The 21,741-nt window shown below is 48.8% G+C and overlaps 1 protein-coding gene across 1 annotated transcript in view; it reads left to right on the plus strand.

Moving 5' to 3' along the window:
• The first annotated feature begins 2,515 nt into the window (after nucleotides 1-2,515).
• The window catches only part of LOC119979626 (kazrin-like), a 312,322-nt gene continuing 293,096 nt past the window's right edge, over nucleotides 2,516-21,741 (plus strand). The window contains exon 1 of the mRNA XM_038822126.1: nucleotides 2,516-2,594. Coding sequence (XP_038678054.1) covers nucleotides 2,576-2,594 — 19 coding nt within the window. The 5' untranslated portion in view covers nucleotides 2,516-2,575. The remainder of the gene's footprint in view (nucleotides 2,595-21,741) is intronic.

The raw sequence follows: 21,741 nt of genomic DNA on the forward strand, positions 1-21,741 counted from the left end.
GAGTTTTCTATAGGCCACCTAATAGTACTAGAGATGTAGAGGAAAGGATGGCGAAGATGATTCTGGAAAAGAGCGAAAGTAACAGGGTAGTTGTTATGGGAGACTTTAACTTTCCTAATATTGACTGGAAAAGATATAGTTCGAGTACATTGGATGGGTCGTTCTTTGTACAATGTGTGCAGGAGGGTTTTCTGACACAATATGTTGACAGGCCAACAAGAGGTGAGGCCACTTTGGATTTGGTTTTGGGTAATGAACCAGGCCAGGTGTTAGATCTGGAGGTAGGTGAACACTTTGGAGACAGTGACCACAATTCGGTGACCTTTACATTAGTGATGGAAAGGGATAAGTATACCCCGCAGGGCAAGAGTTATCGCTGGGGGAAGGGCAATTATGATGCCATTAGACATGACTTAGGATGTGTAGGTTGGAGAAGTAGGCTGCAAGGGTTGGGCACACTGGATATGTGGAGCTTGTTCAAGGAACAGCTATTGCATGTTCTTGATCAGTACGTACCAGTCAGACAGGGAGGAAAGGGTAGAGCGAGGGAACCGTGGTTTACCAAAGAAGTGGAATCTCTTGTTAAGAAGAAAAAGGAGGCCTATGTGAAGATGAGGCGTGAAGTCTCAGTTGGGGCGCTTGATAGTTACAGGGAAGCGAGGAAGGATCTAAAGAGAGAGCTAAGACGAGCAAGGAGGGGACATGAGAAGTCTTTGGCAGGTAGGATCAAGGAAAACCCAAAAGCTTTCTATAGGTATGTCAGGAATAAAAGAATGACTAGGGTAAGAGTAGGGCCAGTCAAGGACAGTGGTGGGAAGTTGTGTGTGGAGGCTGAGGAGATAAGCGAGATACTAAATGAATATTTTTCGTCAGTATTCACTCAGGAAAAAGATAATATTGTGGAGGAGAATGCTGCGACCCAGGCTATTAGAATAGATGGAATTGAGGTGCGTAGGGAAGAAGTGGTAAAAATTCTTGGTAGTGTGGATGAGCAGAGGGATCTCGGTGTCCATGTACATAGATCCCTGAAAGTTGCCACCCAGGTTGATAGGGTTGTGAAGAAGGCCTATGGTGTGATGGCCTTTATTGGTAGAGGGATTGAGTTCCGGAGCCATGAGGTCATGTTGCAGTTGTACAAAACTCTAGTACGGCCGCATTTGGAGTATTGCGTACAGTTCTGGTCGCCTCATTATAGGAAGGACGTGGAAGCTTTGGAACGGGTGCAGAGGAGATTTACCAGGATGTTGCCTGGTATGGAGGGAAAATCTTATGAGGAAAGGCTGATGGACTTGAGGTTGTTTTCGTTAGAGAGAAGAAGGTTAAGAGGTGACCTAATAGAAGCATACAAAATGATCAGAGGGTTAGATAGGGTGGACAGCGAGAGCCTTCTCCCGCGGATGGAGGTGGCTAGCACGAGGGGACATAGCCTTAAATTGAGGGGTAATAGATATAGGACAGAGGTCAGAGGTGGGTTTTTTACACAAAGAGTGGTGAGGCCGTGGAATGCCCTACCTGCAACAGTAGTGAACTCGCCAGCATTGAGGGCATTTAAAAGTTTATTGGATAAGCATATGGATGATAAGGGCATAGTGTAGGTTAGATGGCCTTTAGTTTTTTCCATGTCGGTGCAACATTGAGGGCCGAAGGGCCTGTACTGCGCTGTATCGTTCTATGTTCTATGTTCTAAAGCAGGCCAATTCAGCACAGCCTGGGGAAGCTTTACTTGGCTCTTCCTGGCTCAGTATCTCGCCAGGCTGCTCAATTGGCCACAGTGACGATGAACAAGGCTCAGAGGAAGCTAAAAAGAAGAGGATTAGTTTTGTTATGCAAATAGTTGCTCGGATTTGGAAGAGGCTGAATCCTTGATTGCTTTTCAAAAGGAAAATGCAGCAGATAAAATATTTGAACGTGAAGAGTTTTGAAATAATTTGTGGTGAGTGTCTGGACAATGGCAGTAAGTGGAAAGCTCCTTCAGAAGGTCAGCACAGTGAAAGTGCCCCAGACACCAGAGATAAGAGCTTGGTTGGAGTCCTGGGCTTGAGGCGTGTGCTGGCAATTAATGAGACGACAACTGGACAAAACAGTTCCTGCACTGTGTAAGGGGCCTATTGAAAGTACTTCTTATTTGTAAAGTGTTTCTCCTCCTCATCCAAACCCAAAGGGATTGAACCCAATTAAAGCTCTGTAACCAGCACATGGAACAGGACCAGCCAATGTGCTGAGACTCAGAATTGAACCTGGGACTGACCTGGTCTGTAACTGGTTTCGACTAGTTGGACCAGGTGGCCTGTTTCAGTATATATTCCACCTAATGGTGCACCAGGTAGTTTATTTGCCGTGTGATGTATGAGCAGCACTTTCAAACAGTGTCTCCGTGTGTGTGTGTGTGTGTGTGTGTCTGGGTGTGCATGCGTGCGTGTCTGTGCCTGTATGCACATGCGTGCACATGTATGTATGCATGCCTGTGCGTATGCACGTGTATATATGTGTGTGTTCATTCGGTATTTATTTTGTGCAACACTATTAATAGTTTTGTTTTTCTGTTACAGATGATTGTGACGTCCGACCTGAAGAGATGCAGCATCATGTGACAGGTACAGTCAGTTATTTGGCCGTCAGAAGTCTGGTTTGGGTCTGGTTACCCGTCTGAGGGCCTGCGGAAATCTATTTGGGAACTTTCCTCTTGTTATCTCCGGTTTTACCTATGTTCCTGCTCCCCTTACCCCGCTCCCTAGAGTGATGATAAGTTCTGTACTAGAACTAAAGCAAATACTGCAGATGTTGAAAATTTGAAATAAAAACGGAAAATGTTGGAAAGGCTCGGCGGGACTGGTAGCATCTGTGGAGAGAGAAACAGGGAGCATGATCTTCCCAAAAGGGAACAAAGTCCCCCAGCGACCGCATTTAGCCGTGTGTTTCCCAGCACTCGCAATGCCGAGAAACACATGGCTGTTCAACGCTACTTGTGTTGAATAAAGGGCCTGAATGGGGAAGGCGTGGCCAGGGCCACATATGGGCCCGTTTTTTACAATGGGGAGCTCTGCTCTCCAAGGCCCACAAAAAGAATCCCTGACCTTTTTTTTCTTCCCCCCCCCCCACAACATTGGAAGGTCCCCTGGCTCCAACCCAACAGCCACTGTGGGAAACCCCAGCCCAATCACCCGCACAAAAATGCCAGCTTGGCAGTGCCCTGCCAGCTGACAGCAGCACCTGGGTACCTTGACAGTGCCAGGGTGGCACTGCATGGGTACCCAGCTGACACCAGCAATGCCAGGGCACCACCCTGCCCAAGGGGCATGCAGCTGGGGACCTCCAATCCCCTTGGGGGCCCTCACGAGTGCCATTGTGTTTGGTCCCCATTTGTGCAGCCCAGTACCAAATGGCACTCGCTCAAGGTACCCGAGGCGAAGGGATTGAATCCCAAAGCCTCAAGAAGTACCTTGGGAATCTGCACATTTGAGTAAGGCTTACTGCCTCGCTCTAATATGCAGATTTTCCAAAACGTGATCCCACCCATTGTGGGCAAGATTCCCTTTGCAATGTCTCGTGAGATTGCGTTGAATCTCGGGAGGCTTTGCGAGCTGGGTGGATCCCGGGAGTGGAGTCTCCCGGCTTTCACCGGCCATGTTTGCGCCGCAGTAAGCTGCTTTTCCGTCGCGGTGTGACCGGATGATTGTGCCCAGGGTTAACGTTTGGAGTCCAAGTTCTTTACCGAAGAAGAGTCATATATTGGACTCCAAACGTTAACTGTTTCTCTCTCCACAGATGCTGCCAGACCTGCTGAGCCTCTGTTTTTTATTTAAGTTCTATATCATGTCAGGGTTCTTGGGAGTCGGAACCATTTGAAAGATGCGCTCTCCAGGGATGAATAAAATCAGGGAGGGGGGGTGAGTTTCAGAGATCTGCAAGGGTCACAAGATCTCTGCAATCTCCCCATCAGGTGTTGATTAGTTTCATACAGCAGGATTGGTACACGACTGCCTCTACTCTACACGGCTCTGCGAGGAGCTGCACTTTTCCTGAGGGTATTTTCTCCCTCTGCCTTTTCCTTTCCTCGGTGCGAGAATTGATGTCTCATTTGTATCGAGGGCCAGATTTCACCACTTTGGAGGAGCAGGCAAATGGCTGAGCAAGTCCTTGTTTTTTATTAAAGAGTACCCAATTATTTATTTTCCAATTAAGGGGCAATTTAGCGCGGCCAATCCACCTAACCTGTGGAGGCGAAACCCACGCAAACACGGGGAGAATGTGCAAACTCCACACGGACAGTGACCCAGGGCCGGGATTCGAACCCGGGTCCTCAGCGCCATAGGCAACAATGCTAACCACTGCACCACATGCTGCCCCCAGAAAGTCTTTGTTTGAAAGTGCAGCCTGTGACCGCCCTTCAGGCTCTCAGATATTCCTGGGAACTGGTGAAAGTCCAAGCATTCGGAAAGAAATGGCATCAAGATGGTTGCCGTTAGCAATTTGCACATTTCACAGCCAGATGCGACTCTCCTTTGCTGTTCCCCAGGGGAAAGGCCCTGAGTTACCCCAATAAAGAGAGGGCCTGGTCCCCACCCCTTCCCTCCTTCCAGTTCAAACACAGACCTTGGCTCAGGCCTCCAGTGGGAACTTTGATGCCACCTTTGGCTGCTTCTTGCTCTTTCCAGTTCCCGTTTGTGTCACTTGGTGCAGCAGTGCTTCCACCTTGGGAGTGGAAATCCCAGTAGGGCAGTCTGTGCAGCTGCAGAGGCGTCCCACCCAGCAGGGTAAGGGAAGATTTGAAGGGACAGGCACAGGCCCTGCTGCTCTACAACTACACTGAAGAGGAGAATCCAAGTCAAGGCCAACACTGGTTATTGGAGCGCCTGCAGCCCACTTCCTTTGTGTATTTACAGTACCATGGGAAGGTTAGCATGAAATATCCACTCCTTTCTCAGCTTAATGTGGTCATTTGCAAATCCCCTTTGGGGTAAAATTGGCAGCAAAGCTTAAACACACTACTGTCTCTGTGGCAACGGTGAGCATTAGAACATAGAACAGTACAGCACAGAACAGGCCCTTCGGCCCTCGATGTTGTGCCGAACAATGATCACCCTACTTAAACCCACGTAACCCGTAACCCATAACCCAACAATCCCCCCATTAACCTTACACTACGGGCAATTTAGCATGGCCAATCCACCTAACCCGCACATCTTTGGACTGTGGGAGGAAACCGGAGCACCCGGAGGAAACCCACGCACACACGGGGAGGACGTGCAGACTCCACACAGACAGTGACCCAGCCGGGAATCGAACCTGGGACCCTGGAGCTGTGAAGCATTGATGCTACCGTGAGGCCCTTTAAATTAAATTAAATTAAATTAAAGAGTCGGGGAAGCAGTGTGTGCATACCTGCTTCGTGCATGGGTGCTATTCCATAAATCTCTCATGGCAAAGGTCTCCCTTGAAGAAGGTGAAATTCTCCATTTGGTGTTGACACAGGGACTGAATAGTGTGCAGTTCATGTTCCCATTGGGGGTGCTCTTTATTTCACTGGGGATTTTTTAGCATCTTGCTCCCCCTCTGCAGCCATGGTGCCCAGTCCACGTTTATAAATACTTGTGGTAATTCACACTCCGCCTGAGAGGAGAGGAGCATCGCGGAAGGGCGGAACATACTGTGTTCAACCGGCAGTGTGGCTAATTCCATCTCTCCAATGAGAAGTATGAAAAAGCCCCCTGATGATTCACTGTCGAGGGTAGCACTGGGTCATTCAGACCAGAAAAATGCTCGGTTCCATCGCCAAGGTGACTGTTAGAGCTGGTACAGCTCAGCTGTCAATCCCTGAGTTAGGGAATGGGGAGTTAACCTGCCAATGTAGATGTGCTATTCTTAACGGTGAGTGTCCAATAGGACCGGGGCCAGTCTCGTTCTGCGTTCACTCTGCCGCACTGATGGGGGGTTTCCGGAAAGGCAGGAGGAAAACGTCTTCTCTGGGGCCACGTGGGATCCTTATCTAGGTGCACTATCCCAGTGGGATCGGAAGCGGGAGCTGTGGTTGATTCCCTGTCCTGAAGAAAGAACGACTTGCATTTATGTAGCGCCTCTCGTGATCTTGGGATGTCCCAAAACGCTTTACGACCAATTAAGTACTTTTTGAAGCCACTGTAGGAAATGTGACGACGACTGGTACACAGCAAAATCCCATAAAGAGCAAAGACCAGATCACCTGTGATAGTGGTGTTGATTGTGGGATAAATATTGGTCTGGACTCCAGGAAGAGTTGACCTGTGAGGACAGACGGGGCCTCAGTTGCATTCAGAACACGGCCCCTTTGACAGTGCAGCACTCCTTCACTGAGGCACTGGCATGTCAGCATTCAATATGTGCCCAGGTTTCTAGAATGAAACTTGAACCCATTGTGTTCTGACTCAGCAGATGAGAGTGCTACCCACTGAGGCACTGCTGACCCACTTCCTACTCCAGGAACCTGGCATGGGCAGGGATTGAACCTGGGACATTCTGGATCTGTGTGGCTCAGCTATCACTGGATACACTGGAGTGCTCTCCATGCCTTCTTTGGGGTGACTCTGCTGCTGTTTCTGGGGCAGCAGTTTCTCCCTGACGCACCAGTGATTCCCCAGAGTGTGACCCCCACCCCCCTCCGCCTTTGCATTGAGCACTAGATCACACAAAACTGACCCCCACTCTTCACCCGAACTCTCTGGGCACGATTCTCCGCAAATCCGGCGTGCCGTGAAGGCTGGCGTGAAACTGGCCATGTTTCATGCCAGCCTCGGAGCTCCGTCCCGGGACCCGATTCTCACCCCCGGGCGGGGCTAGTATCGGGGCCGGGGGAATCGGGGCCAAGAGTCACGGCGGCTGACGCGCACGATGACGTCAGCCGCGCATGCGCAGATTGGACCGCTCCAACCCGCACATGCGCGGATGACGTCATCACGCAGACGCGTCAAACCCGCGCATGCGCGGGCCGTCATGCCCCTCAGCCGCCCCGCGGACTGATCCTGCGGGGCGGCGGAAGAACAAATAGTGCGCGGGTATTGGACCCGCTGCCCGCGATCGGTGCCCACCGATCGCAGGCCCATGCCACCCTTGGCACGGCCGTGGTGCGGCCGTGCCAATCGGTGACATGGTTGTCCGGGACGGGCACTTTGCGGCTGTTTTCACGAACGCTGAAAGCAGGTGTGATCGCAGCCGTGAAAACGGCCGTAAACTCCGCGGTACTCGGCCCATCGGCCTGCGGAGAATCGCTGTTCACCGTAAAAAACGGCGAGCAGCGATTCGTGTCGGGGGGGGGGGGGAGAATAGCGGGAGGCCGTGAAAATTGTCGGGAAGGCCCTCCCGCTATACTCCGACCCGTCGTGGGCAGCGGAGAATCGCGCCCATCGTTCTGAGAAGACTGTAACTCCATTTCCTCCCGCTTTCTCTGTTCTGCTGACTTCTTGCTATGATTTAGTTCCCTACTGTATATATCCCAGACCATCAAATATCAACAGGATGTTCAACTATGGGCAGCATCACAGCCAATCCCAGTCTTTTCGCTTCATTTTACTGTCAGGGGCACTGGATCAGGCGTGGAAAATACATCTACACCTCCAGATTATTCCATTAGTTGCAAAACACTTGAGATGTCTCGTGAAAAGCGCTATATAAATGCAATTCAATTTCATCCCATCATGCCTCTGACTCCTCCCTTTCTTTCAAACTGTACCAGGTCAGCATATCTCCCAGAACTTTAACTCGGATTTGTCTGGTCTGGTAATCCCCGGCCCCACCGAGAGAGCGGTGGTTTGGTTTTAAGAGAGGTTTCGGTGTAAAAGATCAATGAGAGATAAATAAATGGAATGTCTCGCGAAGGCAGCTTTCGTTCTCGACAGGCCTTTCAACAGCAGGATGGGAGCCTGCCATTGGGACCTGCTACATGGTTGCTTATGAAAACATCGAGTGCTGCGCAGTTTGAAGGGCGCAGTGTACCTGTCTCAGTATGCGATGTGCTTGATGTCCTTTCATTCTAATAATTGATGTGTTGTTGTTTAAGAGCTGCAGTTTGCATATCACTGCCTGCATGTGTGTTGTGGAAATCAATTCTTTCAATCTCCTCAGTGCCATCCATTTCGTTTCCAGCACAGCTAGAAATCCTTCAGTTTCTCAGGAGCTTGACTGTTACAGCTGCCATCGATATAGCAGCCTTAAAACCATGGCCCAGCTTCAAGTCAAAATTATTCATAACCAACCGGACTTCAAGCATCGAGCCTGAGGGGCTGTCAGTCTCCCCATCTGCACCTCTTCTGCCTGTCTTCTATTCCTTTATTCTTTTTTTTGTCTTCCTGGCTCGCATTGTAAATTCCTTACTCCCTATCATCTATCTGAAGTATTAATGATGGCATTCTCTCTCTCCGTGTAGAGTTCTCATTGTTTGAGGGTTGTTCATCATGATTTAGGCCACAATACAATAGACCAGATGAGGAGACCGGCCCCAGGAATGACCTCAGCTCGTGTTGTTCTGCAGAACACACTCTAGCCAACTGAACTAACCGACTCCCAACAGTGGCAATCGTGACTGGAAATGCAACGGGGTACGGTTTACATGGATTTCCAAAAAGCATCAAGATAAATAAGTTAGGTCTTTGGAAATCCCGACTGCACAGAAACAAATTCTTTCTTTCCTTCCTGGATACGATAGAACGAAGATAATGGCAAACGGAATTAAAGAGTGTGCGTGGGTAAAGGAAGATTGAAATTAGGGGGTGGAAAACAAAGTTGGGAATGAAGAGAAGCCTTTCGATGGAAAGGCACTAGTGGTATTCTATTTTGGGGGCTGCCCTTATTTATCATGCATTCCCAAACGCCCTGGGGTTGGGAATTCGGGGAACAATATTGAAATTTGCTGATGGCTTTGTAACCAGGGTATGGACAACTGTGATTGAGATTGTGAAATACTGCCCAAGGATCTAAATAGGTTGGCAGCATGGGCAAATAGGTGACAACTGTAGGAAATGTGCCATATTTAAATAGAGGAACAGAGGAACTTTGTTTATGTAGTTGCACAAGTCATGAAAGATGTCTGTGTAAGTACACAAGACCATGAAAAGGCAGAGAGAATCCGAGTAAGGAAATGACACAGCATATATTTTAAAAATTCATTTACGGGATGTGGGCGTTGCTGGCTATGCCAGCATTTATTGCCCATCCCTAGTTGCCCTTGAGAAGGTGGTTGAGAGCTGCCTTCTTGAACCGCTGCAGTCCCCGAGGTAATAATCTTTATTAATGTCACAAGTGGGGGCAGCACGGTGGCGCAGTGGGTTAGCCCTACTGCCTCACGGCGCCGAGGTCCCAGGTTCGATCCTGGCTCTGGGTCACTGTCCATGTGGAGTTTGCACATTCTCCCCGTGTTTGCGTGGGTTTCGCCCACACAACCCAAAGATGTGCAAGATAGGTGGATTGGCCATGCTAAATTGCCCCTTAATTGGAAAAAAGGAATTGGGTACTCTAAATTAAAAAAAAAAATTAGTGTCACAAGTAGGCTCACATTAACACTGCAATGATGTTACCGTGAAAAGCCCCTAGTCACCACATTCCGCGCCTGTCCTGGAACACAGAGGGAGAATTCAGAATGTCCAAATTACCTAACAAGCACGTCTTTCGTCACTTGTGAGAGTAGGATTAAGAAAGGCGACCATATTGACTGCTATATTTGTAGCAGGTAAACAGAGAAACACCTTTTATTCTTTCCGTGATTATCGTAAAGTCGGGCCACTTTGTATTACCACGTTGCTGAACCCTGTATCGCTCCCCGTGTCTGTGTGGGTTTCGCCCCCACAACCCAAAGATGTGCAGGCTAGGTGGATTGGCCATGCTAAATTGCCCCTTAATTGGGAAAAAAAATAATTGGGTCTCTAAATTTATTCTAAAAAAGGTTCCGCCAAATGTGCCTCCCTGCCTCCCAACAGATTGTCTCGCACAACGGTGTCAGTACTCCGTGCCAAAGAAAAGGAATATTCGGAGATATTGGGCGAGTGGGATACACAGGGTGGCTGATGGAGTAAAATAGTGGTTCTGGTTTGATGGACCAAATATCTTGTAGCCTGTGCTGTGTGATTTTCTGCTTGTGTATTTTGGAGAGGGAAATAGACGGATGCCTGTTAGTTCCTTGGGGTTTCACAAGAATGATCGAAACATGTAAGTTTCTTCGGGGGTTAGACGGGTAAATGTGGGACGGATGTTTCCACTCATGGGAGAGTGTAGGAGCGGAGGGCACAGAATAAGAAGGAGCTCATTTAAGATGGATTTGAGGGGTGTCACGGTGACACAATGGCTAGCATTGCTGCCTACGGCGCTGAGGACCCGGGTTCGAATCCCGGCCCTGTGTCACTGTCTGTGTGGAGTTTGCACATTCTCCCTGTGTCTGCATGGGTTTCACCCCCACAACCCAAAGATGTGCAGGTAGAGGATTGGCCATGCTAAATTGCCCCTTAATTGGAAACAAATAATTGGGTACTCTACATGTATTTTTAAAAAACAGATGGATTTGAGGAATAATTTCTTCTCTCGAAGAGCGGTGAATCTTTGGGATTCATTACCGCGGGAAGCTGTGGAATCCGGGCCTGGATTCTCCGCCCTGCCGCGCCACTTTTCTGCCCTGACCCGCCGGCAGGATTCTCCGTTACGCCGGCCGGTCAATGGGGTTTCCCATTGTGGGGCAGCCCCACGCCATCGGGAAACCCCCGGGCGCCGTCAGAACAGAGAATCCCGCCGGGGGAGAATCCTGCCTCCGAGTCCCTGAACATTTTCAAGACTGAGATCGATAGGTTTCTAATCAGTGGGAATTAAGAGTTCCGGAGAGAAGGCAGGCAAGTGGACTTTCGTATTAAATGGCAGAGTAAGCTTGGAGGGCTGAATGGCCTACTCCTGTTCCTATTTCTTATGGGATTATGGTTTGTAGCCCAGTTCAAAATTGAATACACCATAGTGTTGTAAGTAACATAGTGTTGCAATTAAACCATGGTGAGGTCCCAGATCAAAGTCGAGCAATTTGTATGATAATTTGTAAGCTGCAAATGAACCAATTGCTTTCAGCCATAACTAATCAATTTATTTTCCCTTGTTAGTTAATGACTAGCCCCTAAATTCTGCATTCCCTCCCTCGACATCTCTGTCCCTCCTTCCTGCTTTCAGAAGGCACTTAAAACCTGGCTCTTTGACCAAGGTTTTGGTCACCTCCTTATGCGGCTCGTTGTCCAAGTCTCCATTGGAACAAAGGATGTAGGAGCAGGAGTAGGCCATTCGGCCCTTCAAGCCTGCTCTGCCATTCAATTAGACATGCCTAATTTGATTGTCGTGTTAACTCCACTTTGCTACCTGAACCAGCCTGACCCACCCCGAATCCTGCACAACCCCGGACTCAGCCTTGAATAAATTCACTGTCCCGGCTTCCACTACTGACTGGGGAAGAGAATTCCACACACGCACCAACTGAAAAGAAATTCTCCTCATCTCATAGGAATTAGGTGCAGAAGTAGGCAGTCCAGCCCTTCGAGCCCGCTCCACCATTCAATCAAATCGTGGTTGATCTCTTCCTGGTCTCAAACCCACCTCCCTACCTGTTCCCCATATCCCTTTAACCCATTTTTAATCAGAAATCTATCTATCTCCTTCTTGAAACCATTTCATGATTCAGACTCTGCCGCACTATGGGGTAGCGAGTTCCACAAATTCACCACCCTCTGCGAGAAGTAGTTCCTCCTCATCTCAGTTTGAAATCTACCGCCTCTCAACCCATGTCTGTGACCTCTCATTCTAGACTGCCCCACAGGGAGAACATTTGGTCTATGTTTACTTTATCAATCGCTTTTAGTATCTTATATACCTCAATCAGGACCCCTCTCATCCTTCTACGCTCCTGCGAGTATAAGCTCAAACTGTTTAATCTCTCCGCATACGTTCACCCATTCATCCCTGGAATCAATCTGAACCTCCTCTGAACTGCCTCCAATATTACCACATCCTTCCTCAGTCATAAAGGGGAGACCTGGGCAGCACGGTGGCGCAGTGGGTTAGCCCTGCAGCCTCACGGCGGCGGGGTCCCAGGTTTGATCCTGGCACGAGACCTCTTCTTAAACTGCGTCACCTATTTCTAGTCTTCCCCATGATTTGAAAATGCTCCTGTTGAGGACCTTGGGATAGTTTATGACATTACAGGCGCTATATAAGTACAAGTTGTCGATGCTAGATTATTAGGAACCCCCGTGGACAGAAAGTAATGGGAAGGATGTCAGCGATATCCTCGCGCTCTTCAGGTAGTGAGACTCCTCGCTGGTAACGCTACAACATGACGCCTGTGCCAAGGAACATTTAAGAATTCAAAAGCCTCATGAGAGCCCTGCCCTCCTTGACCGTCTGAAACTCGTGCTTCTCCCCACTTGTATTTGTTTCCGACGCACGTCTCCCTGGAAGGTAACAGAAGAGGATGACTGTGTGTGGACATAATCAATCGGCACTGCATGGGTACAGCTTCCTTTTTATTCCTCTGAAAAGCTGATAAATCACCCATCGATTCCACCATACTCTTGACTGTTGGGCTGTGTGAGTGCGTTAGTGATTCTCATGGGTTCCTGCTGAAATGTCAAATCCTAATTATTTCACAGATTGGTGAATAGTGTAATGATTCATGCCAGGATTTCGATTAATCTCCAGTGTTTCAGTGACTCTGAATTCCAGGAGACATGTTTTTAATTACTTGTGCTAATAAATAGAGTTTCATGTTACTGGAACATTGTTTCTATTCTCTGTCTCCCTTTTGGTGTGAATGATGTTATTCCACTATCTCCTCGGTTATCACGGAATCAGTTAGGTTTCCTGCCCCTGTTCGCTATCCTGGATGTTGTGTGAAGACAGGATCAGGTATCACTGTACAGTTCAATAGCCTGCAGCCATTCACTGTGGGCTGACAACATGAAGAAGGACACTTCTTACCATATTCCACTATGGGTCAGCACCTTTGGGATGGGGTGGGTGGGGGGAAGGTTTGGTGAGGCATGACTGGATCAAAGCAGCTTTTCCTCATGTTGTTTCCCATTAGTTGTTTGTTGTGTTATGTTTGTAGATGGAAGCCTGTTCTGGTGATTGTGGACGGGATCTTCATGTTCCCCAGTGGTTGAGGTGGCCCGTCATTGACCAACGGTGCGATCTTCTGGTCCCGTTGCTATTGGCTGAAGAAACCTCCCAGGTTACAAAGGTCACAGAATCAGTCCCCCTCTACATTCTCCCACCAAACTCTCCCAAGGCCACACACAGCATTGTGTTAGATATAAAGTAAAGCTCCCTCTACACAGCTGAACCTCAACCTGAGATAAGAATGATGTCCCAGTGTAACCAGCTCTTGATTCCTTTTTTAAATTTAAAGTGCCCAATTCTTTTTTTCTCCAATTAAGGGACAATTTAGCATGGCCAATATACCTAACCTGCACATTTTTGGGTTTGTGGGGGTGAGACCCTTGCAGACACGGGAAGAATGTGCAAACTCCACACGGGGAATGACTCGGGGCCGGGAACGAACCCGGGTCCTCAGTGCTGTGAGGCAGCAGTGCTAACCACTGTGGCGCCAGCTCTTGATTCCTGATGGGCCAAACTAGCACTGTCTGTGCCGTAATGATGACACGAGTCTATGACCTCAGCCAACCATTCCTCGTGCTGGAGTCAAGTCTCTTGAGGCCGTTGGTCTGGCGACTCAAAGTTCAATCCATTTAAGGCCCTTACAGTCACACCCAGGTTAGCCAAGAAAACTAGCAACTGCTGAACAACAGGTTAAAACAAAGCTGGCAATGGCCTTGATAAATGGGAACAGGCTGTGTAGATGCAATCATCAGTCCCTTCTATTGGAGGGAAACCAATGTGAACACATTTAAGTTTGTTGTAATGGATTTTATTAGCTCTGGACTTTTACCTGCACTGTTTTAAAATAGCTGATTGATGGTAGCCAGTTTTCTTTGCTCTCTTAAGTCCTATCTTTCCACAATCAGTTTAAAACAAGGTAGGGTGGTGGGGAAAGGCGCTGCTTAATACACGCCGCTACTTTTACTGCATGGCCATGTTAGCCTCTCTCCTTGTAATTTGGAGATAGTGTGTAACTGTAGAAAGTTAATGGAACTTCCTCTGCAGTGAATCTGCTCCTCAAATTGCACGTGGGGAAGGTCAGCCTTTGGGTATTCCTCAGAAATGAGGAGCTCTTAAAGGTGAGGTTTTCTAATCTGTCCCAAACACACAGAGAGATTGTGTACCGAAGCAGCACTTTCCATTTCCTCATGACATCACCAATGTCTGAGTTTCAGCAACCGCAACATGAAGGGGAGAGGGGGGGGGGGGGGGGGGTGTGATGAGGGCAACTACCCATGACTCCTGAGAAGGAGATATGACAGCAGCCACTCTGGAACAGCTGATCGATGTGTGAATGAAATGAAAACAGTGGATTCAGTCATCGCTGCACAACATTAAGGAGCTCCTTGGCTGCGTTGGGTTGTATATCATATTCCATTCCAGTGCAGATGTCCAATGCCTTTCAACTTTGCCCCTGTCTATCTCGTTGAAACCCTCATCCATGTCTCCATTGCCCTTACATTTGACTGTTCCAATGTACTCCCGGCTGATCCTCCAGACTCTACCTCCGTAAAATTGGGATCATCTCAACTCACAGCAAGTCCCTTCCCCCTATCATCCCTGCACTCACAGACCTACGAGGGCTATGGACCAACTGCTAGAAAATTGGATTAGAGTAGATATGTGCTTGATGGCTGGTGCGGACACGATGGGCCGAAGGGCCTCTTACTGTGCTTTAAAACTCTATGACACTGTACATTGGCTCCAGTCGAGCAGCACCTTGAATTTAAAATTCTCGTCCTTTTTTCAAATTTCTGTCCCTCCCCTTTTCCTCCAACCCTACAACTCTCCAAGATAACTGTGCTCGCTCTTACTCTGATTCCTGGTGGATTCCCAACCACAATTGCTCCACTGTTGGTGGCTGTGCCCTCAGCTACCTTGATCGCTTGTTCCTCTCCCTTCACTCTTCTCTCCACGCCTCCTGCGATGACCAAACCTTTTCGTCAACTGACCCGATATGTGGCTCAGTGCCAATGCTTGTTAGATGGTGAAGCACCTTGGGAGATATGTGGCTCAGTGCCAATGCTTGTTGGATGGTGAAGCACCTTGGGAGATATGTGGCTCAGTGCCAATGCTTGTTGGATGGTGAAGCACCTTGGGAGATATGTGGCTCAGTGCCAATGCTTGTTGGATGGTGAAGCACCTTGGGACATTCCATTGCAATACAGGTGCTCTGTAAGTTGTTGTTGTACGGTGCTTGTATCCATAGTCTGGGCTGGGTATTCAGAATTTTGCAATGCAGAAGCCCCTTGCCTGGGCTGTGAGGTGTATTATATCACAGTGTATAGTACAGATGTCCCATACCTGAGTTGTGTATACTGCGCGAGTGGCTAGGCCCCCAAACCCAGGGTGGACTGCCAGGCTGGCAGATTGCTTTTAAGGCAATCTACGGATCAGCAGAGTTGAGCCAAATTGTTGGTGATTTGCCTCCGGCCACTGATCCTAATTGATTGATGAACAAAGGTCCTCCCTGTGCTGAAGGCACTGGCCACTGTGGGGATCTGGTTCCACAGGCATCAGGTGTCACACAAGCTCGGCTACGTGACTGGCTACGCTTGAGTGTGATTCGGCCCACACGCGACTGGGTAGGATTGGGATCAACCCTGGGATTGGGACCCTCTATAGGGATACGGAGGTAAATTGTAGGATGTCCAATTACTGCTCAGGATGTGCGTATGTGTGTATGTGTGTGTAGGGGTGTGGGGAGAGGTAACTTATCACCAGTTGGGGACCAAATCAAGGATGTTTTTTGGGCCGTGTAGCTCAGTAACAAATTATTCAGTGCATTTGTCCACTGAGCCATGCAATGAGGCAGGTAATGTCTGAATGTGGATGGAGCGATGACGTGGAAGAGCCTCATTCTGACTGAGTGCAGTCAGTCACGTCTACAGCAGGCAGTGAATGGAGAGGTCATTTGAGAAGCATAAATGAGACTGACGTGCAGCAACACAGTTAGTCATGCATCCATGGTGTGGCCATAATTACCAGGTTATTGTGAGCGTGCTATTAACACCACAATCAATAGCTTATTCATTTGTAAGACACTGCTTATGAAATGCAGTGTAATGACCGAATGATTAATACCCTAATTAAAACAGATAACGACACTTGCTCAGAGAGTGATGTTCTGGGGTCTTACCATTTGGGATTGATGGCAATCAGGCAATGGTTTGTCTCCGACACACTGCACACAATTACAGCTCAGCCACTCTCAAGCCGTCCTGTTTAAACTGTCTTAAATTTTACCCACAACCATCAACAGTCATGGCGCAAAGTGCAGAGCGACACGCTGATGGCTGCCACGCAGCTTTAATCAACTCGACAGACATCTTAATTGCTCCCTCACCGCTTTGTGGCTTGTGAATTTGTGGTGTCATGTGCACACTCGACATTCTCTCACTCTGTCTGCACTGCAAGGGTCTGTCCCTCATGCCACTTTATACAGGTGCCGTAATGTTCCTGTTGCTGCACCAGCTTTTTAACCATTTTGTTTCGGGGCAATGCTGCTCTGCTGCCCTCCATCTGTGTGGATTTAATCAACTCTGGGTTCCCCCGGGTACTTTAATGGGTATATTTGCGCAGTAATCTGAAATCGCTTCATCTACAAAGGTGCCTTGGCTTCAGTCCTCTTTTTGTGTTGGTGTTAGCAGATCTGAATGGACTGGTGAGGACAAGAGAATTGACCTCAGTGCCACTGGGATAGGAAGCGGGCTATAAATGATCAGGAAGTGTGTATCGAAATCCGAGTCGGATTTTCCTATACCCCCCCCCCCAGCCATGTGCTGGCATGTGAGTGTCAATCTACCAAACCCCGATCTCTGTCCTGGGTGTCCGGCCCTCTTCCCAGGTCTCAGAACCCCTCCTGCACTAGACTCCCTAAGCAAGTGGAACCCCCCCCCCCCCCCCCCTCTCCCGCCTCAGTGGACAAAGGCACTGAATAATTTATTACTGAGCTACACGGCCCAAAACCATCCTTGATTTGGTCCCCAATTGGTGATAAATTACCTCTTCCCCCCCCCCCCCACCCCCCCACACCCTACACACACACACACACCTCAGGGGTAGAGGTAAGAACTCTCCTCACCGAGGTCATTTCTCCTTTTAGCCGGGATTGACTGTCTCATTGACCCCATCCCTCTTGTCCACTCTAGGTTGACTCCTGCTCCCTCCTGAGGTTGACATCACCCCCCCCCCCCCCCCTCCCCCCCACACCTTCTCCTCCATCTGGAGCACATACCTACCAGGATTGGGGCCTTCACCAATGCCTGCCTCACGATAGAAGCTAGTTCTGTCAATCAGGCAGACTCTTCCAGGTGGGAACCCCCAGTGACATGAGGCACACGCAGCTTCTGGCTTACACCAGCTTCCATGTGGCTTTGCAATCCCACTTTGCTTCCGGTGGGTGGCTGAGTTAAAATCCAGGCCACCATCTCCCATGGCCGAAGGGTCTAAACGTAGAGGGTCACGGTCTCAGGATAATAGATCAACCTTTAGGACTGGGGGGAACATTTCTTCACTAAAAGGATTGTGGATTTTTGGAATTCTCCACCTCAGAGACCTGTGAAAGTTCACAGTGGATGCTCACAGTGCATTCTTACACTGAATATATTCGTAATTGCGACTGATACATTTCTGAGCATGAAGAAAATCAATTAAATCTGAGAATCAGGCAGTAAAGTCAGAGGTGGATTTACACTTTGTGAGGCCCTGCCCTCAGCTTCATTTCTGTTGTTGTCCCCCTCATGATACCACACCCCTCCTGACCCCGCCGACCCCCGCCCCTCGGAACACAAAGGCGCAAGCCACAAAAGTGCTCGAATATACAAAAAAGCAACGTGCTTACACATTTAAGAACTCATACATTTCTACTCTTTATAATGTTTTGTGATGCTTAGTCCTCCCATTAATCTGTAGGCACACATTCACTGCAGGGTTGATTAACAAGTGGGGCCCCACATATTACCAGGGTGTCATTCGTTTCTCAAAAAGCAAGGCCTTAAGAATATCCTTTATGTTAAACAAAGCATCAATTCCATCAAAGCTCTGATTAGTTTCAAAATCCTTGTGTTTTTGTTTTCTCACTAACCTTGCTCGCCTGGGGGTCTTCGTGGCAGCCTCCAGCCTCACTCCTTTCGCCATTCGTGCTGGTTAGGCACGATTCGGCATCTCGCTGTTGCTGGCTGGCCTGCCCTCCTCAGCCCTGGGTCGGGAAACCTCTTGGCTGAGTCTTTTTTCGCAAAAGTAACACACAGGGGGCGGGACTCTCCATTTCCGAGGCCAAGTGTTGAAGATAGATCATAGAATTTACAGTGCAGAAGGAGGCCATTCGGCCCATCGAGTCTGCACCGGCTCTTGGAAAGAGCACCCTACTTAAGCCCATGCCTCCACCCTATCCCCGTAACCCAGTAACCCCACCTAACCTTTTTGGTCACTAAGGGGCAATTTAGCATGGCCAATCCACCTAACCTGCACATCTTTGGACTGTGGGAGGAAACCAGAGCACCCGGAGGAAACCGACGCAGACACGGGGAGAACTTGCAGACTCCGCACAGACAGTCACCCAAGCTGGGAATCGAACCTGGGACCCTGGAGCTATTAAGCAACTGTGCTGCCGTGGTGCCAACGGAGAACCCGTGGACTTCCACAACTGAAAACCGGCGCCGCACCTGCACCAATTCTGCTACTATGAAGTGGCTAGCACCAGTGCTGCATGGAACACAATCGATTCTAATGGAAATCGCTGCGGGATTCGCCGGGTCTGAGATTGATGCTCAGGAGGCTGACAAGCTGCAGCAGCATAGACATATTACAATCCCCACACACACCATCCCAGCCAAAACGTTGGCATTGGTCCACAGATGTGCGGGTAAGGTGGATTGATCATGCTAAATTGCCCCTTAGTATCAAAAGGCTTAGGTGAGGTTACTGGGGGTGGGGAGGGAGGTGGAGGCGTGGGCGTAAGTAGGGTGCCCTTTCCAGGGGCAGGTGCAGCCTCGATGGGCCAAATTTCACGATTTTTAAAAACTCGAGTGGACCACGCCATCGGGAACTTGGCTCATCAAAGGCGGAGAATTGTGGAGGCCCTGGAGGATATTGGGTCGGGCCTGCTAATGATATGCAAACGGTGCCTACTGTACGTGCGGAATGAAATGCGTCGACATAGTTTTCGAGGTGACAGAGAATTGCGATTTGGCGTCAAATCGGCGCCTGACTCGATTTTGGCGTCGGAAGCTATTCTCCGCCCAATCACATTTCCTGATTTCGGCGTCGGCTAACGAGAATCCCGCCCAGGATGATTCCTGTTCACTGAAACCTTTTTATTATAGGATATAGTTTGTTGGAAATTTCCTCTCTCTCTGTCCAATATTCCTCTCCTGCTATATCAAAGGCAGAACACTCTTCCGAGGTGGAGCAGCAAATTCCTTTTAGTTTTTTCCGGTTTGTATGCACTGGGTGACTGCTTTGCGAAATACCTCCGCTCCATCCGCAAGCTTGATCCCAGCTCCGGATCACCTGTCATTTTAATTCACCCCCCTACTCCCATCCTGACCTCAGCCTGCTGCACTGTGCCAATAAAGCTCAACAAAACCCCGGGGAGCAGCACCTCTCCGTCACAGCTTTCCATACTCTGCACCGAGATCAGCAATGTTTCACACCATAACATAACCAACTGTGCCAATTTGCTTTTGGACAACAGCTTTTGGCAATGCTCCTCCCGACCCATCTTTTGTTTCTTTACTTCTCCCTTGACCGTCCCCGTTTCCTTGCACTGTCACCTTTTCAGGAAGAGAGTTCCAAAGACACTCTGAGAGAGAAAAAAAACCTCTCCGTCCGAATGGGCAATCCCTTATTTTTAAACAGTGACCCCCTAGTTCCAGATTTCACCACAGGAGGAAACATCCTCTCCACATCCGCCCCTCAGGATCTTGTCTGTTGCAATCAAGTCACCTCTTACTCTTCTAAAATCCAGTTAAGCCTGTCCGATCTTTCCTCCTCATAGGCAACCCACCCATTCCTGGCATTAGTTGAGTAAACTTTCTCCATTGAAATCCTTCCTGGAAGGTGACCAATACAGTACTCTGTACTCCACATGCCATCTCACCAATGCCCTGTATAACTGAAGCATAACTTCCCTACTTTTGTATTCAATACCCTCGCGATAAATGGTAACATTCAAATAGCTTTCCCAATTTCTTGTTACTGGGAGTTCTTGGATCTGGGCCCCAGGAACTGAGGTCAGAAAAGATGGTCATGGAGATCATACATAACTGAAAAGGCCCTTCGGCCCATTGCATCTGCGTCAGTCAAAAACATCCACCTCGCGATGCTAATCCCATTACCAGCACTTGGCCCCGAGCCTCGTATGCCATTAAAGAGGTTATAGCTGGGCACTTATAAAAGCTCAAGGTAATCGAGTAAAATCAGCACGGTTTTGTGATGATGAAATCATGTTTAACCAATTCATTCTTCCAAGGAATGACGTGCTGTGGAGAAAGGGGAGCCTGCAGATGTACTGTACTTGGATTCCAGGAAGACGTTCGGCACATGCCACTCAGAAAAGGTTATTGCGGGCAGCACGGTGGCCTAGTGGTTAGCACAACCGCCTCACGGCGCTGAGGTCCCAGGTTCGATCCCGGCTCTGGGTCACTGTCCGTGTGGAGTTTGCACATTCTCCCCGTGTGTGTGTGGGTCTCGCCCCACAACCCAAAAATGTGCAGAGTAGGTGGATTGGCCACGCTAAATTGCCCCTTAATTGGAAAAAATAATTGGGTAATCTAAATTTAAAAAAAAAGAAAGAAAAGGTTATTGCATAAAGTAAAAGCTCATGGTGTAAGGAGGAGCATATATTTGATATTTCTTGCTTCCATTGGCAAATCATACCCTTGGACTCTCGTTTCAAACCAGTCCTTGGATGCAACCCCACCACTCCCCAAGCCCGACTTGGCCAAGTACTGCGGCCTCTCAGATCAATGTACATGCACTGCCTCTCCTCCAGGGACCTGCTCCAGCCAAGTACTAGCTGAGTGGTGCGGTTTGCTGTTGATATTGTTGCACTGAATTGATTTTGCAATCTGCGGCTTTTCAGACTATTGACTGCTGGAGAAGCTGTTGAGGGGAACTGTCTCTGTCGATAAAAATAAGTTTGCCAAACCCACCCCTCAGTTTGGGTTGGCGACGCTGGCTGGACGAATTCCTGGAGGTTGCACCTCTTGCCCCGGGACCAACGATCATCCCACAGTCACCCTTGTGACCCGTGGCGTTTGAGTGTGAAGTGAACGGTCCCTTTGTTACTCAGTTGGATCATTCGTGACTGTCAGTCGAAAAGCCAATTTTCCCGTCTCCAATATTTTTGCAAATGATAAATGTAAATGTTCAAATGAAATGAAGCCAGCGTGCAATTTTAAAAAAAAATCTCATAAGGATTACCCTTCTGGCTTGCTCGCAGCAGTATCCTGGTGATTAATCTGCAGACTCCAGGCCAACAGTGAAGGGATGGCAACCCCTGCCCCACTGCCCATCCACTATAAATGCAAGTTTGGTGAGCTGGGGCACAACAAAATGGGCTCAGGACTGCCCAGCTCTGGAGGAGAGAGATCG

The sequence above is a fragment of the Scyliorhinus canicula genome, chromosome 16 (genome assembly GCF_902713615.1).
Source record: "Scyliorhinus canicula chromosome 16, sScyCan1.1, whole genome shotgun sequence".
NCBI lineage: Eukaryota > Metazoa > Chordata > Chondrichthyes > Carcharhiniformes > Scyliorhinidae > Scyliorhinus > Scyliorhinus canicula.